Source organism: Microchirus variegatus (genome assembly GCF_963457635.1).
Source record: "Microchirus variegatus genome assembly, chromosome: 5".
NCBI classification, from domain to species: domain Eukaryota; kingdom Metazoa; phylum Chordata; class Actinopteri; order Pleuronectiformes; family Soleidae; genus Microchirus; species Microchirus variegatus.
In genome coordinates this window covers 4928398-4946927 of record NC_139806.1, presented here as the reverse complement: position 1 = coordinate 4946927, position 18530 = coordinate 4928398, and the positions used below count along the sequence as shown (strand labels likewise).

Here is an 18530-nt window from a genome sequence, read left to right as displayed (position 1 = left end):
GGTTAGGACCGTGACTATTACTTTATATGTGTTACAGGAATCATGTTGTCTTTGTCTGATTTCCCTTATATAATTGTATAATTATTATTATGAACAATAACAACGTGTTAAAGTAGTTTTATAACTCCCCAGTACCTTTATGAACCGATAGTGACGATAAGACAAACATCCTCCCCGGGAATCAGTGGTGAAGTGACCGCAGGTCTCAGTGCATCACACGGTCACAGCTCCACAGTTCACACCATCATCAGTGTCACGATGTCCGGGACTGAACACAGTGATAAAGTGCAGCATGTCAGTCTCCTCTCCTCAATGAATCCACACAGCAGCTCGTTAATACATCGATAATACGTTTTAAAATAAATGTTAATGAGCGCCGAATAAACAACTAAAACTTGCTTTGTCATAATATTTTAAAAATGTAAACGGAAAACCCCGCATTGTCTTCATTTATTCACATTTCTCATGAAGTTTTCATATCGTACGGTTCACTGACAGCAGCGCTGTTCCCGAGACGCCACATGACCGCGCTTGGCTGTGCTCGTACACAGCTGTGACGTCACTGAGAAATAAGATTTGTCTGGACTTTTTATGACCTTTAGGAATATTTTTCAAACATGAAACTCCATAAATTAAAAAAATATAATGTAAAGATTTATAAAAGCCCGTGTCCATGTCTCGAGGTGTCCTGTGGACACTTTTACACGCGTCTCTTTTACTATTGTGATCAATGGGAAAATTGCTTTTTGGGCTCCATGGGATTTTTTGTTGCAGTACCCACAGTGGCCACCATGCAAAAATTGTCTTCAAGGCAGAGCTCTATCCAGTTCATATTATACATCCATGGTAGCGCCAGACAAGCTAGCTGGAAAAAATAGAACACATAGACAATAGTAATTAAAACACTACACAATATTTATTTCTTCTTTTATTTTGCATTAATTGACATTAGTGATTTGTTTCTTTAATAAATAAATAAAGTCTCCAATCTGTTTCAGTCAAAGACAACAGTCTCCTCCTCATCCAGCGGCAGTGAGAGATTCAACCAATCACAGGAGTGGGATCACACAGTAGTGTTTGCATGGAGCCTTTATAGGTGTGTCTCCCCCGCCCCCTTTTTGGGTTACAGAGGCATGTTTAACGAAGCAGTGATGGCTTCACGTCAGTCTTTGAAACAGTTTATCACAGAGCGACTAACTGCTGTTGCTGAAGAAATATTCTCAGTCTATGAACAAAACATCATCAAGTTTGAGGAGGAGGTGAATCGTCAGCGCAAACTGTTGGAGATCTTTTGCAAACCTCAAGTAAAGTTACAGCGAATAGAGCTTCCACAGCAGCATGTCTGTAAAGAGGAGGAGGATCTCACTGAGCAGCAGCTCTGGAACCAGGAGAGGAACTCTGGTCTGGACCAAGAGGAACCAGAGTCAGGACAGATTAAAGAGGAGCAGGAAGAAATCTGTACCAGTCATGAGGGAGAACAGCTTGAAGTGAATCAGGAGGCTGATACTTTAATATTGACTCCTGATAATGAGGAAAGTGACCACATGGAACCAGAACCAGGCAGTGATCATCAGCTTCTCTGTCACAACTCTCCTGTAGCTGAGAGTCGAGGTCACACAGGAAGTAACCACGTTGACTCTGTGACTGATAGAAATGCAGAGGCAAATCCACAGAAGATAAGTGATGGGAACAAAATAGACAACTGTGACACCTCAAAGGCGGGTAAAACTGTTAAAAATACTTTCGAATGTGACACTTGTGGAAAAGGGTTTTCTTGTAAGTCATGGCTTATTGCACATATAAGAGTTCACACAGATGAGATGCCGTATTCCTGTAAACCGTGTGGAAAGAGATTTAAACATAGATCGAATTTGGCTTGCCATGAAAGAGTTCACGCAGGTGTGAGGCCATATTCATGTAAAACATGTGGAAAGAGTTTTAGACGAGGATCGAATTTGGCTCGCCATGAAAGAGTTCACGCAGGTGTGAGGCCATATTCATGTAAAACATGTGGAAAGAGTTTTAGACAAAGATCGAATTTGGCTTGCCATGAAAGAGTTCACACAGGTGAGAAGCCATATTCATGTAAAACATGTGAAAAGAGTTTTAAACAAAGATCGAATTTGACTCGCCATGAAAGAGTTCATACAGGTGAGAGGCCATATTCCTGTAAAACGTGTGGAAAGAGTTTTCAAAGAAAAGGAATTTTGACGGACCACGAAAGAACTCATACAGGTGAGTAGCTGTATTTCTGTAAAAAAAGGGAAAGATTTTTGCTCATTATTTGGGTTTGGTGTATTCACATGTGAAATTAAAGTGTTATAGTTTGCCTTTGATAGTCAATAAAAGACCTCTTACAGTAAAACAGTTTTATGAAGTTCATACACGAGAACCCATGTCCTTGTGAAACATTTGCAAAGTGTTTTTCATTTGTACCTGTAATTTAGAAAATGTGTATAAGATGGTGAGGATTTCTCTTCACTTAGATGAGTAAAAATGTCCCTCAACATATTCATTGTCTAATAAAGTAAACACAAGTGGGGAAAAAACGTATATGCCTTAACATATTAACATTAAGTCTTATAGAAGTAGAAACAGTAATTACACTAATTCCTTTGTTTTAGTGTATTTTGATGTTCTAATGCTAATTTCGAATATCAAAACAACAGATATCTAGAGATTAATTGAACACACAAATATACCAAGCTTTTTGCTAACGGACACAAACATTAGAATATTCCATAGAATTTTTCTAAGTAGCAGATTACTTCAGTGTTTATCCTGTCTAATTAACAGTGTGAAAATAATTAAGAATGAATAAAGTTCATAAACACAATGTAGTAATGTTACCATTACCATGAGTTTAAAACTCGGAAAAGATGAAGGACGGGAGATTTAATTTTAAAAAGCACAATAACAACTATAATAATAATAATAAAACAGCAGCATTTCTGCTTTTCTGTGATTAAAATGGAGCTGCTTTTTGAAAATGAAAAAGCATTTCTGTTAATGCATTTTCATTTTCAAATTTGACATTTCAAATTGGATTTTGTTACCCTTTTGCTGGAGGATGTTTTGAAAATGAAATCTTAAATGACATTTTCTTTATCATCTTAATAAAGTCACAGAATGAGCAGTCTTGAATTTGAAAATGAAAATGCATATTGAAGTATTGATTGTTAATTTTATTTATGAGTCACAAAATGCAGCTCCTTTTGAAAATGAAAAAGCATTTCTTTTGCATTTTAATTTGGATAATGGCACAAATGTGCTTCCAAAGACCGATGGCAATATTATCATTGATAGAATATTTGATGATGATGTTTAAATCCTGCCAAACGTCCTAATGTGTAATAAAACAATGGTAACTCAAAAGACACAAAAACTGCTTGATGTGTTGATTTAAACCATAAGTAAAGCATAAATGATGGCTCTCTTAGATGAAGTGCATGTGGTTGTTGTAGTTCTCGTGTGCTTACTTGGAGCTTGTGTACTTGGAGGTGACGGTGGAGTGGTGAATCTCTCACTGGGGGTTGGATTTTAGAACACTGATCGACATTTTCTGGCATTTTATTGGACCAAACTATTACTCGAGAAAAATAATTGACGGATTAATCATTAAGAAAATAATCGTAGCTCTAGTATCGTGTGTGTTTTCTAAAACGTCTCCAATCTGTTTCAAACCAAGACAACAATCTCCTCCTCATCCAGCCCCCAGTCAGAGATTCAGCCAATCACAGGAGGGGGATCACACAGTAGTATTTGCATGGAGCCTGAATAAGAAGAGTCTCCTCCGACGGCAGGCACTCATTCATTTCTGTGTAGTAGTGAACTCTCAGGATGCCTGAACCCGCAAAGTCAGCGCCCAAGAAGGGCTCCAAGAAAGCCGTGACTAAGACCGCCGCAAAGGGCGGAAAGAAGAGGAGAAAGAGCAGGAAGGAGAGCTACGCCATCTACGTGTACAAGGTGTTGAAGCAGGTCCACCCCGACACTGGCATCTCGTCCAAGGCCATGGGCATCATGAACTCGTTCGTCAACGACATCTTTGAGCGCATCGCCGGTGAGGCGTCTCGTCTGGCTCACTACAACAAGCGCTCCACCATCACCTCCAGGGAGATCCAGACCGCCGTGCGCCTCCTGCTGCCCGGTGAGCTGGCCAAGCACGCCGTGTCCGAGGGAACCAAGGCCGTCACCAAGTACACCAGCTCCAAGTAAACACGGGACTCCACAACAACCACATCAACACAACGGCTCTTTTAAGAGCCACACACTTTGTTTAAGAGAGTCAATATGATCTTTATACTGTGTGAAAATCAAAAGTAGTATTTATGCACGTGTACATTTCAATCCTCGAAGTGAATTCTAGGAAATACTGTAGATACTATGTACGTCTTACAAATTGTACAAAAACTGCATCGCATCATATCTCTCATCATAAGTGATTACACAAGTTGCTTATATAATGAGTAGTTTAGACGATTTGACCATTGACAAACTGCTTTGAGCAGAGAGTGTGAATCACATATCATCTGATCTGTTCCCTCTGGATAAATCCATAGATGGATGTTCTCCGAACCCATTCCCATTCTCATTGCTAGTAAGTATTAAAATTAACCAGTAAACAGATCCCTTTTTAGATTTATAGTTTACCTAAAACAACAAATCACTGCCATCGTTACCAACATTATGACGTTTGGAAGCATTTAAATATCACATATTTCTCTACTGATGAGGACCATGTTGTATTTTCAATAACTTCAAACGTGTATATATATCTTCTATGTATATATTTATTTCATTTGTCTAATTCCTTGTTTGTGTGCTCAAACTTGATGACACTTTAGCATTTGGGAAAATAGCTCAATATCTTTGAAATGAAGACATCTTAGTTATAGGAACAATGATCTAAATCACTCTCTGATAATGATATAAACTCCACACTATAGCCCAATTTTATTTTAACAACAAAGTATAACCTGTGTAAATATAGTAGCCTGTGTCTATTAATTGAATAGAATTCAAGGACAAATGAGCGTGTGTTCTTACGAGATGACACTCATTTACTTAGGAGTAAAACACCCTACATAAACAGTTGGCTTTTAGTTAATAAAGGTAACACGACTTTCTAATGAAGTTGACAGCTTTGATCTTCAGAATACTGTAACAAATAATATTTTATTATTTATAATGTACGATATAATAGTAAAGGAACTTTTAATTTATTTAATATTGTTTGAACAATTTTGAATCAGCAGAGGTTTGTTGTCTAGAGTTCAGAGTGAGGTGGCTCTTAAAAGAGCCTTTTGTTTGTTTGTTGTAGAGTTAAAGCTCTCTCTTCTAGCATTAAAAAAAATTGTTTTTTCAAAAAAATGAAGGGAATATTCACGGTACAATTAAAAGCTTAAAGATGTGAAGGAAAAGTGCAAGTAATATTTCTTGTCTTCATCTAAAGTGAGGTCTTCATTTTACCATCATACCATCATTCATTCCTTTGTATATTTGTAATAATCGGGCGAGTGCTTTGTCTGTTTCTGCTGAAGCACTAAGCACTAAACTTTGACTTTGTCGCCTCTGACAACAGGAAATCACCGTTTATTATGGTAGTCGTAATAAAGAGGGCATTTACTTAAATTAATTAATTAACTGGTAACGTTTGTGTTTTTTGTCATCCAGTTATTCCCACCAAACTGACGAAATTCTGGTCACAGCTGTCGGAAATCTTTAGGACCAGGCTTTGGTCCCGGATAAGGTCTGAGTTCATATTAGGAAAAACATCCTGTATAAAACATACTATTTTCCCCATCTGATGAATGAGGGACTTTTGTTCAGATTAAATCATTTGACTCTGGCTGTTTCTCTGGATTATGATAAAGACTTGAAACCAGACAGAACTACAAAAAAAAAAACCACATAAAACACAGCTTTTTTTATTTGTTGCTTTGAAAAACTCATCCTGTAAATACATAATTCATGTTAAGTGTGGACAGTAATTAGGTCATTTGGAGCTCAAACATTGGCGTCACTGACTGTCTTCTCCTGTTGGGTGCGCTGCTGCACCATAAACTCCTTTTTCCACCATGTAAACCCACAGAGGAAGAATATGGCGCCTCTGTCTTCAAACAGGTCCTCAATCAGCCTTTGAATAGCCGTGAATCTCAGCATAATGCATCACATCTCTTTGTGAACTCTATCAAAAATTGGCAAAAATGAGTGGACGAGGAAAGGGTGGAAAAGGTCTCGGTAAAGGCGGCGCTAAACGTCACCGCAAAGTTCTCCGTGATAACATCCAGGGAATCACCAAGCCCGCCATCCGCCGTCTGGCTCGCCGCGGCGGAGTGAAGCGAATCTCTGGTCTGATCTACGAGGAGACTCGCGGTGTGCTCAAGGTTTTCCTGGAGAACGTGATCCGTGACGCCCACCTTTTTTATACATTAAATTCATTATTCCCATATAAAAAGTTCCCCCATACAGCCTCTGGTCAAACCTTCATTATACATGGACGTGAGCAGGTCAATGACGTCATCCATGTATAATTGGTAGAATTCAGTGGGCAGACCGTCAGGGCCGGGACTTTTACCCACGTTCAGTTGTTGAATCGCTAGTTTTACTTCGTCATTTTTTATTTTTCCCACGAGTTGTGAGAAGTCCAGAGAATTGTAGGATGGAATCTCTTCTAGTAAAATATCTGTACATTCAGTGTCTATTTCAATTTTCTTATAATCTTCAGCACAGAGTTCTCTGATCACTTGTCTTTTCTCTTTCTCTTCGTAAACTTCATCGCCGTCACGGTTTTTAATTGATTTGATGAATTTACTCTGAGTTTGTTTCTGTTTCGCCTTAAGGGTATGGATCAGATTTCCTCTATTATCAATATTGGTTTGTTTATACATGTTATATAATATTTCATGATTTAATTGATCTATTTCTGTTTTTATTTTTGACATGATTTCGTCCTCAGAGTTTGATCTTTTTTTCATTTGTTTGAAATCTATATATCGTTCCATTAATCTGTTATATTTAATGTTTTTTAATTTATTTATTTTTCTACATTTAAATTTGAAAAAATCTTTAATTCTATGTTTTAACAGTTCCCATAATATGATATTAGATTTAGTTAATAATTTTAGTTGTGTTATTTTATGAATTTCTTCTTCTAACTCTACTAATAAATTCTTATCTGTGAGACAATGAGTGTTGAGTTTCCAAAATCCTCTGGTTTCAGAGGATCCTGAAGATAAAGAGGTTTTAACCAACAGGTGATCAGAGAGACTGTTTAAAATGGTGTTGTACTGAACCACTTTAAAATGTTTGGACACATAAATCCTGTCGATACGTGTTTTTGTTTGAGAGTCAAAACGTGTGAACTGAATACCGACAGGATCTATGCGTCTGCAGACATCCGTCAGCTCGGCTTCTTTACAAATATCCATTAACAATCTGCCCTCTGTGCCGAGTTTAAAAGCTCTTGAGCTTACTTTATCGTTTGGCTCTGTTACTGTATTAAAATCGCCACACAATATTATTTTATAACCAACCCCCATATACTTCCCTGAGTCTCTTAAAAAGTTGAACCTTTTTGGTTCTTTCAGGGGCAGTATACACGTTAATAATCCTACATTTTTCTCCTTTATAAAAACAATCAACCATTATCAATCTGCCCGGGATAAAGTCACGTCTCCTAATAACAGTAACGTCCATGGATTTAAAAAAGATACCCACACCATCCGCACTATTTTCCCCTATAGATATTATTGATAGACCTTTCGTCCACATGTTGGACACCTCTGCTACATCTTTACTCGTTTTCAGCCTCAGTTCTTGACAACACACTATGTCAAAGTCCGTTTTCAATAAATATGCCATTTTTTGGGCTCTAAATGCATTTGATTGGATGCCGCAGGCATTCCAAGATGCAATTTTTAGAAAGGTCATGTAATTTTAGGGGGAAGGCTATGGTGTGGGACCATCTTCTAAACGTTTTTTGTTAAACTTATATTTTATGTGCGCTTTTCTTTTGTTTTTCTTAGCCTCTTCAAGAGGTGTTTCATCATCCTCATCAGACTCAGGGGGGTTGTTATTATAAGGGATGTTCTCAGCGTCAGTCTGAGGGCGCAGTGGGGATCTGCTGGCTCGCTGACCAGGAGTCAGACCGGAGGGACTGATGTCCTCACTGGATCTCTCACTTGCACTTTCATAACTGTCACTGTTTGAAAATTCACTTTCAGATCCGCTGAGATTGTTAAAACTACCTTCACCTGAGAAGCTGGATCCCTCCAGAGGGATGTCTTCAGGTTGACGGTCAGTAGAGACGTGGGCCTGCTGGGGGTCTCCATATGGACCATGCTGCTGCTGATCTTCTTGTTGTGGTGGGACACCAGAAGATTGCTGCTGCTGCTGTCGCTGCCGCTGCTGGTGGTCTCTCTGCTGTTGCTGCTTCTGCTGCTGCTGTTGCGCCTGCAGGTCTTGCTTCTGATGCTGCTGCTGCTGCTGATCATGCTGCTGCTGCTGCTGCTGCGTCTGCTGGTCTCGCTGCTGCTGGTCTCGCTGCCGATGCGTCTGCTGGTCTCGCTGCTGCTGCTGCTGCGTCTGCTGGTCTCTTTGCTGCTGCTGCGTCTGCTGGTCTCGCTGCCACTTCTGCTGCTGGTCTCGTTGCTGCTGCTGCTTCTGCTGGTCTCGCTGCTGCTGCGTCTGCTGGTCTCGCTGCTGCTGCTGCTTCTGCTGCTGCTGGTCTCGCTGTAGCTGCACATCTGACAGAGTTTCCTGCTGCTGCCGTTGCTGTTGTGTCGGCTCAGCAGGATTTCCCCTCTGGGTGGTGGTCTTGGTTTTATTGACGTATGATACCGGGCAGGTGAAAAAAATGTGGCCTTTTTCTCCACAAAGGCTACAGTTACCCTCTGCGGAACAGTCCTTGGATTTGTGGCCGAGGCAACCGCATCTCCAGCATTTTGTGGTGGAGCACTGCTTGACCTGATGGTCGAGAGAACCACAGATGAAGCAGGAGTTTGTCTGTCCGGGGTATATTATTCGTCCATTATATGGACCGAGGGAGATAGAATTCGGGATCTGGATTAGGTTGCCGTCCGCGTCTCTCTTCAAACGCACTTTGTACTTCCGCACACCGTACCAGATCCCGAACTTATCCGTAGGTTTGTAAATCGGGGCAATTATATCCCCATATCTGCGGATATATAATTCAATGTCCTGGTCAGGGATTCTGCCCGTCCAGAATTTTACCACCACATTTAGTACGTCTGTTTGAATGGACGACTCCACCGTCCATCCACTCCATTTAGGATCCGCAGAATCCCTTGCCTGTACCTCCATGAATCTCCTAAGAGAAGCTTCACTGTAGAAGCACAACTCATAGTCCTTTTTGTTTGGAAGGGCTATAAAGGAGTATACATCTACCGGGCTGATCCAGGATGAATCGAACAGGAGAACCTCACCGATGTGATCTCGATCAGGAGGTTCGCCTTCTCCCGTGTATTTTAATCTCACCCAGAATTGTCCAAACTTTGATGAGTAAGTTGGTGCAGTCATGATGGCTGCTGCTGCCCAGCCGGGCGCAACGTGGTTAGGGAAAAACCCACAGTTCAGAGAGTTTACTCTCAAAGTCGATTTTGTTTGTTGGTTTTTTTTCAATATATATATATTTATACGGCCTTTCCGCCGGTTTTGCCTCTTCCGGACATCGTAACTTTGACTGGATTTTTGGGACAAATTCAGACAAACTGTGACTCTCGCTCACCAAAGCCTCTCTTTTATCTCAAAACCGACGATGTCCGCCGGTTTTCCCTCTACCGGACATCGTGACTTTTATAGGATTTTTCGGACAAAATCAGAGAAACTGTGACTAAATAGAAGTCTGTGCTTGTCTGTCACCTACAGACTGTGCTTGACGCCGTCACCTACACCGAGCACGCCAAGAGGAAGACTGTGACCGCCATGGACGTGGTTTATGCTCTGAAGAGACAGGGAAGAACTCTGTACGGCTTCGGTGGTTAAACTCACTTCACTTTGGCCTCAAACAAAACCACAACAACGGCTCTTTTAAGAGCCAACCACGTTGTCTCTAAGAGCTCGCAATCCTAATGCATCTAAAAAATATGTTTATACATAACTTAATTCATAATATCAATGCATTTATAATTGCCCCAAATTGTCGGTTGGTTTTTTTTCTCTAATGTTTTAGGTTCCGAGTTGCACCGACTGATTTTTTTTTTCTATAAATGCGGAACTGTTTATCGCGGCCCGGGCCAAATTAATCAACAAACTTAGCGCCAGACGAGCTAGCTGGAGAAGAGAAGACGTCGAAAGAGGGATATGTTCAAGCATCATTTGATGTGCAAACATTTCTTATAAATATTTACTGTGTTAAGTGTAAAAAGTCCTAACGGCTCGGGAAATACTTGCTGCTTCGTGGTTAGAAATGAAATGTATTTAATGTTTATGATGCATAATGAATCTCTAAACAACAAAAACGGACATAAATAGAAACATAGAACACAGACGATAGTAGACAAAACGCTACACAACATTTATTTCTTCTTTTATTTTGCATTAGTGATTTGTTTCTTTAATAAAAAGTAGTAGCTTTCTAAAATGTCTCCAGTCTGGTTCAAACGAAGACAACAATCTCCTCCTCATCCAGCGGCAGTGAGAGATTTAACCAATCACAGGAGGGGGATCACACAGTGGTGTTTGCATGGAGCCTTTATAGGTGTGTCTCCCCCGCCTGCGGTTTGGGTTACAGAGGCATGTTTGACGAAGCAGTGATGGCTTCACGTCAGTCTTTGAAACAGATAATCACAGAGCGACTAACTGCTGTTGCTGAAGAAATATTCTCAGTCTTTGAACAAAACATCATCGAGTTCGAGGAGGAGGTGAATCGTCAGCGCAAACTGTTGGAGATCTTTTGCAAACCTCAAGTGAAGTTACAGCGAATAGAGCTTCCACAGCAGCATGTCTGTAAAGAGGAGGAGGATCTCACTGAGCAGCAGCTCTGGAACCAGGATAGGAACTCTGGTCTGGACCAAGAGGAACCAGAGTCAGGACAGATTAAAGAGGAGCAGGAAGAAATCTGCACCAGTCATGAGGGAGAACAGCTTGAAGTGAATCAGGAGGCTGATACTTTAATGTTGACTCCTGATAATGAGGAAAGTGACCACATGGAACCAGAACCAGGCAGTGATCATCAGCTTCTCTGTCACAACTCTCCTGTAGCTGAGAGTCGAGGTCACACAGGAAGTAACAACGTTGACTCTGTGACTGATAGAAATGCAGAGGCAAATCCACAGAAGATAAGTGATGGGAACAAAATAGACAACTGTGACACCTCAAAGGCGGGTAAAACTGTTAAAAATACTTTCAAATGTGACACTTGTGGAAAAGAGTTTTCTTGTAAGTCATGGCTTATTGCACATATAAGAGTTCACACAGATGAGATGCCGTATTCCTGTAAACCGTGTGGAAAGAGATTTAAACATAGATCGAATTTGGCTTGCCATGAAAGAGTTCACGCAGGTGTGAGGCCATATTCCTGTAAGACATGTGGAAAGTGTTTTGAACACAGATCGCGATTGACCACCCATGAAATGACCCACACAGATGAGAAGCCATATTCATGTAAAACATGTGGAAAGAGTTTTAGACAAAGATCGAATTTGACCACCCATGAAATGACCCACACAGATGAGAAGCCATATTCATGTAAAACATGTGGAAAGAGTTTTAAACAAAGATCGTATTTGACTCGCCATGAAAGAGTTCATACAGGTGAGATGCCATATTCCTGTAAGACATGTGGAAAGAGTTTTGTAGCCAGATCGTCTATGGCCATCCATGAAATGACCCACACAAATGAGAAGCCATATTCATGTAAAACATGTGGAAAGAGTTTTATACAAAGATCGAATTTGACCACCCATGAAAGAGTTCATACAGGTGAGAGGCCATATTCCTGTAAAACTTGTGGAAAGAGTTTCCAAAGAAAAAGAACTTTGACAGACCACGAAAGAACTCACACAGGTGAGTAGCTGTATTCCTGTAAAAAAAAAAAGGGGAAAGAGTTTTGCTCATTATTCGGGTTTGATGTATTCACATGTGAAATGAAAGTGTTATAGTTTGCCTTTGATAGTCAATAAAAGACCTCTTAGAAACATGTGTAAAGTGTTTTACAGTAAAACAGTTTTATGAAGTTCATACACGAGAACCCATGTCCTTGTGAAACATTTGCAAAATGTTTTTCATTTGTACCTAGATTTAGAAAATGTGTATAAGATGGTGAGGATTTCTCTTCACTTAGATGAGTAAAAATGTCTCTCAACATATTCATTGTCTAATAAAGTAAACACAAGTGGGGAAAAAACGTATATGCCTTAACATATTAACATTAAGTCTTATAGAAGTAGAAACAGTAATTACACTAATTCCTTTGTTTTAGTGTATTTTGATGTTCTAATGCTAATTTCTAATATCAAAACAACAGATATCTAGAGATTAATTGAACACGTACTATAAATATACCAAGCTTTTTGCTAACGGACACAAACATTAGAATATTCCATAGAATTTTTCTAAGTAGCAGATTACTTCAGTGTTTATCCTGTCTAATTAACAGTGTGAAAATAATAAAGAATGAATAAAGTTCATAAACACAATGTAGTAATGTTACCATTACCATGAGTGTATATTCAGAAAAGATGAAGGACGGGAGATTTAATTTTAAAAAGCACAATAACAACTATAATCATAATAAAACGGCAGCATTTCTGCTTTTCTGTGATTAAAATGGAGCTGCTTTTTGAAAATGAAAAAGCATTTCTGTTAATGCATTTTCATTTTCAAATTTGACATTTCAAATTGGATTTTGTTACCCTTTTGCTGGAGGATGTTTTGAAAATGAAATCTTAAATGACATTTTCTTTATCATCTAAATAAAGTCACAGAATGAGCAGTCTTAAATTTGAAAATGTAAATGCATATTGAAGTATTGATTGTTAATTTTATTTAGGAGTCACAAAATGCAGCTCCTTTTTGAAAATGAAAAAGCACTTCTTTTGCATTTTAATTTGGATAATGGCACAAATGTGCTTCCAAAGACCGATGGCAATATTATCATTGATAGAATATTTGATGATGATGTTTAAATCCTGCCAAACGTCCTAATGTGTAATAAAACAATGGTAACTCAAAAGACACAAAAACTGCTTGATGTGTTGATTTAAACCATAAGTAAAGCATAAATGATGGCTCTCTTAGATGAAGTGCATGTGGTTGTTGTAGTTCTCGTGTGTGCTTACTTGGAGCTTGTGTACTTGGAGGTGACGATGGAGTGGTGAATCTCTCACTGGGGGTTGGATTTCAGAACACTGATCGACATTTTCTGGTATTTTATTGGACCGAGCGATTACTCGAGAAAAATAATCGACGGATTAATCATTAAGAAAATAATCGTAGCTCTAGTATCGTGTGTGTTTTCTAAAACGTCTCCAGTCTGTTTCAAACAAAAACAACAGTCTCCTCCTCATCCAGCCCCCAGTCAGAGATTCAGCCAATCACAGGAGGGGGATCACACAGTAGTATTTGCATGGAGCCTGAATAAGAAGAGTCTCCTCCGACGGCAGTCACTCATTCATTTCTGTGTAGTAGTGAACTCTCAGGATGCCTGAAGCCGCCAAACCAGCGCCCAAGAAGGGCTCCAAGAAAGCCGTGACTAAGACCGCCGCTAAGGGCGGAAAGAAGAGGAGAAAGAGCAGGAAGGAGAGCTACGCCATCTACGTGTACAAGGTGTTGAAGCAGGTCCACCCCGACACTGGCATCTCGTCCAAAGCCATGGGCATCATGAACTCGTTCGTCAACGACATCTTTGAGCGCATCGCCGGTGAGGCGTCTCGTCTGGCTCACTACAACAAGCGCTCCACCATCACCTCCAGGGAGATCCAGACCGCCGTGCGCCTCCTGCTGCCCGGTGAGCTGGCCAAGCACGCCGTGTCCGAGGGAACCAAGGCCGTCACCAAGTACACCAGCTCCAAGTAAACACGGGACTCAACAACCACATCAACACAACGGCTCTTTTAAGAGCCACACACTTTGTCTAAGAGAGTCAATATGATCTTTATACTGTGTGAAAATCAAAAGTAGTATTTATGCACGTGTACATTTCAATCCTCGAAGTGAATTCTAGGAAATACTGTAGATACTATGTACGTCTTACAAATTGTACAAAAACTGCATCGCATCATATCTCTCATCATAAGTGATTACACAAGTTGCTTGTATAATGAGTAGTTTTGACGATTTGACCATTGACAAACTGCTTTGAGCAGAGAGTGTGAATCACATATCATCTGATCTGTTCCCTCTGGATAAATCCATAGATGGATGTTCTCCGAACCCATTCCCATTCTCATTGCAAGTAAGTATTAAAATGAGTAAACGAATCCCTTTTGTAATTTATAGTTTACCTAAAACAACAAATCACTGCCATTGTTACCAACATTATGACGTTTGGAAGCATTTAAATATCACATATTTCTCTACTGATGAGGACCATGTTGTATTTTCAATAACTTCAAACGTGTATATATATCCTCTATGTATATATTTATTTCATTTGTCTAATTCCTTGTTTGTGTGCACAAACTTGATCAAACTTGATGACACTTTAGCATTTGGGAAAATTAAGAAGGTCCTCGTGGAAATATATATATATTTTTTTTAAATGAGGACAGTTTTCCCTCATCTTAGTTATAGGAACAATGATCTAAATCACTCTCTGATAATGATAAAAACTCCACACTATTGCCCAACTTTTTTTAACAACAGGCTTTGGTCCCGGATAAAGTCTGAGTTCCTATTAGGAAAAACATCCTGTAGGAAACACACTTTTTTCCCCATCTGATGAATGAGGGACTTTTGTGCAGATGAAACCATTTGTCTCTGGCTGTTTCTCTGGATTATGATAAACATTAACACTGAGCAGACTTGAAACCAGACAGAACTACTTAAAAAAAGAACACATACAATACAGCATTTTTTTATTTGTTGCTTTGAAAAACTCATCCTGTAAATACATAATTCATGAGAAGTGTGGACAGTAATTAGGTCATTTGGAGCTCAAACGGTGGCGTCACTGACTGTCTTCTCCTGTTGGGGGCGCTGATGCAACATAGATTCCTTTTTCCACCATGAAAACCCACAGAGGAAGAATATGGCGCCTCTGTCTTCAAACAGGTCCTCAATCAGCCTTTGAATAGCCGTGAATCTCAGCATAATGCATCACATCTCTTTGTGAACTCTATCAACAACAAGCAAAAATGAGTGGACGAGGAAAAGGTGGAAAAGGTCTCGGCAAAGGCGGCGCTAAGCGTCACCGCAAAGTTCTCCGTGATAACATCCAGGGAATCACCAAGCCCGCCATCCGCCGTCTGGCTCGCCGCGGCGGAGTGAAGCGAATCTCTGGTCTGATCTACGAGGAGACTCGCGGTGTGCTCAAGGTTTTCCTGGAGAACGTGATCCGTGACGCCGTCACCTACACCGAGCACGCCAAGAGGAAGACTGTGACCGCCATGGACGTGGTTTATGCTCTGAAGAGACAGGGAAGAACTCTGTACGGCTTCGGCGGTTAAACTCCCTTCACTTTGGCCTCAAACAAAACGACAACAACGGCTCTTTTAAGAGCCAACCACTTTGTCTCTGAGAGCTCGCAATCCTAATGTATATAAATATATGTTTTTACATAACCTAATTCATTGTTATTATAAATTATGCCGATGCATTTATAATTTCCCTACATTGTCGGTTGGTTTTTCTATAATGTTTTAGGTTCCTAGTTGCCAGGACTGATTTATTTTTATACATGCGGAAATGTTTATTGTGGCCCGGACCAAATTAGTCGACGCACTCGGTAAAACGTAGCGCCAGACGAGCTAGCTGGCGAGGAAAAGTCGTTGAACGAGAGAGTTATGTTTAAGCATAATTTAATGAGCGAAAAGTTCCTATAATGATTTACTGTTCAGTGTAAAAAGTCCTAATAGCTCGGGAAAGATTTGCCGTTTATTGGTTAGAAATGAAATGTATTTAATGATTATGATGCATAATGAATCTCTAAACAAAAAGACATAGATGAAACATTTTTTTTTAACACAGACCATAGTAATTAAAACGATACACAACTTTATAAATGGGGTTTAAGTTAAGTGGGAACCGTCGGCTATAGGTAATGTAAGGTTTAATACTTTGAATACAAGTTTAGGTATTTGTAGATTGAGGTAAATCCCCTCATTTTTTTTTTACATAATACTTTAGTTATTGTATGGTAACAATTTCATAAAAGGTAGGTTTGGTAAATACAAAGATAAAATGATCAGCCTAATATTAATATAAACACTTCCTATACAGTGCTGTATGAATGAATGAATCAATGTGCGAACGACTGAATAGTTGACATTGTATAAATAAATACAGACTATTTTCTTCTCTACATTAACGGGATGACTTAAAAATAGGCATGATATTTTTTAATGTAATAACAAAATTAGTGCTGGGAAGTAATACATTTTAGTGTCTCTTGTTTCAGCTTCTCAAATGTTCCATTAAATAGATTGAAAAACACCTTTTCTTCCTTTGATAAAGAGAACTAATCGTCATGAAGATAGAGATGAGGCAGGTTAATGTTAAATGGTTTCTGTCTGAGGAAATTACTGAAGGACAATATTGATGCATTTCTTTAATAAAATGTACGTATGTAATGTAAAATGACATAAATCTACAATGTATCTTTTGTACGAAGGATAAAATGACTGTAAGACATTTGATGGTCATGATTCTCTGAATTTAGACTTGATACAAAAGCAGAAAAATGTTATTTAAAATATTATTTCTTTCTTATTCTTTTTTTTTTTTTTTTGCACTAATTGGCATTAGTGGTTTTCTTTCTTTAATAAAACGTATCATGTATGTTTTCTAAAACTGCTCCAGTCAGTTTCAATCAAAGACAACAGTCTCCTCCTCATCCAGCGGCAGTGAGATATTTAACCTATCACAGGAGGGGGATCACAGAGTGGTGTTTGCATGGAGCCTTTATAAGAAGCGTCTCTCCCCCACCCCCTTGCTTTTTGGGTTACAGGGGTATGTTTAAAGAAGCAGTGATGTCTTCACGTCAGTATTTGAAACAAATAATCACAGAGCGACTAACTGCTGTTGCTGAAGAAATATTCTCAGTCTTTGAAAAAAACATAATCGAGTTCGAGGAGGAGGTGAATAGTCAGCGCAAACTGTTGGAGATCTTTTGCAAACCTCAAGTAAAGTTACAGCGAATAGAGCATCCACAGCAGCATGTCTGTAAAGAGGAGGGGGATCTCACTGAGCAGCAGCTCTGGAACCGGGAGAGGAACTCTGGTCTGGACCAAGAGGGGAACTCCAGTCTGGACCAAGAGGAACCAGAGTCAGGACAGATTAAAGAGGAGCAGGAGGAAATCTGCACCAGTCATGAGGGAGAACAGCTGGAAGTGAATCAGGAGGCTGATACTTTAATGCTTAATGCTGATAATGAAGAAAGTGACCACATGGAACCGGAACCAGAACCAGAACCAGAACCGGACAGTGACCTCCTCTGTCACAGTTCTCCTATAGCTGAGAGTCGAGGTCACAAAGGAAGTAACCACGTTGACTCTGTGTCTAATAGAAATGCAGAGGCAAATCCACAGAAAAGAAGTGACGGGAACAAAATAGACAACTGTGACACCTCAAAGATGGGTAAAACCGTTAAAAATACTTCAAAATGTGACACTTGTGGAAAAAAGTTTCTTCGTAAATCATTTCTCGTTGCACATATGAGAGTTCACACAGGTGAGAGGCCGTACCCCTGTAAAACGTGTGGATATAGTTTTAAAAATAGATCGACTTTGACGAGCCATGAAAAAATTCACACAGGTGAGAGGCCATATTCGTGTAAAACGTGTGGAAAGAGCTTTAGAAAAAAATGTACTTTGACAGACCACCAAAGAACTCACACAGGTGAGAAGCCCTATTCCTGTAAAATATGTGGAAAGACTTTTGGGTATGTTCCGGCTGTGGCGAAGCACATGAGGATTCACACACGTGAAACGAAATTGATTTACAGTCAAACAGTTTTATGAAGTTCATACATGAGAAATCATGTCCTTGTGAAACATTTGGAAAGTGTTTTTCATATGTACTTGTAATTTAGAAAATGTGTATTAGATGGTGAGGATTTCTCTTCATTCCACAGATAAGAAAAAATGTCCCTCAACATATTCATTGTCTCATAAAATAAGCACAAGTGGGGAAAACGTTGAATATGCCTTAACATATTAACATTAAGTCTTATAGAAGTAGAAACAAAGTAATTGCACTAATTCCTTTGCTTAGTGTATTTTGATGTTCTAATGCTAATGTTGAATAATAATAATTATTATTTAATCAATATTTTTCCAGTTTACTGTAAATATTTTGTATCTTCATTGTTTTATTGAATTTACTTGTTTATTTTGTAACTGAAAACGATT

The 18530-nt window shown here is 39.4% G+C and overlaps 4 protein-coding genes across 4 annotated transcripts; all 4 read left to right on the top strand.

The window, feature by feature from the left end:
* Positions 1-3840: 3840 nt before the first annotated feature.
* LOC310927955 (histone H2B) lies at positions 3841-4215 on the top strand (the record flags this gene model as incomplete). Its single annotated transcript, XM_083890409.1, has 1 exon — positions 3841-4215. One exon carries the CDS (start codon positions 3841-3843, stop codon positions 4213-4215), a length of 375 nt encoding a protein of 124 aa, XP_083746535.1.
* Positions 4216-6206: 1991 nt separating this feature from the next.
* LOC310927956 (histone H4-like) lies at positions 6207-10005 on the top strand (the record flags this gene model as incomplete). The annotated part of the gene is made up of 2 exons (XM_083890410.1): positions 6207-6401; positions 9889-10005. 2 exons carry the CDS (start codon positions 6207-6209, stop codon positions 10003-10005), a joined length of 312 nt encoding a protein of 103 aa, XP_083746536.1.
* A 3657-nt stretch (positions 10006-13662) lies between these two features.
* On the top strand, positions 13663-14037 carry LOC310927112 (histone H2B-like; the record flags this gene model as incomplete). Its single annotated transcript, XM_083889378.1, has 1 exon — positions 13663-14037. One exon carries the CDS (start codon positions 13663-13665, stop codon positions 14035-14037), a length of 375 nt encoding a protein of 124 aa, XP_083745504.1.
* A 1280-nt stretch (positions 14038-15317) lies between these two features.
* Positions 15318-15629, top strand: LOC310927505 (histone H4; the record flags this gene model as incomplete). Its single annotated transcript, XM_083889806.1, has 1 exon — positions 15318-15629. One exon carries the CDS (start codon positions 15318-15320, stop codon positions 15627-15629), a length of 312 nt encoding a protein of 103 aa, XP_083745932.1.
* Positions 15630-18530: the final 2901 nt, after the last annotated feature.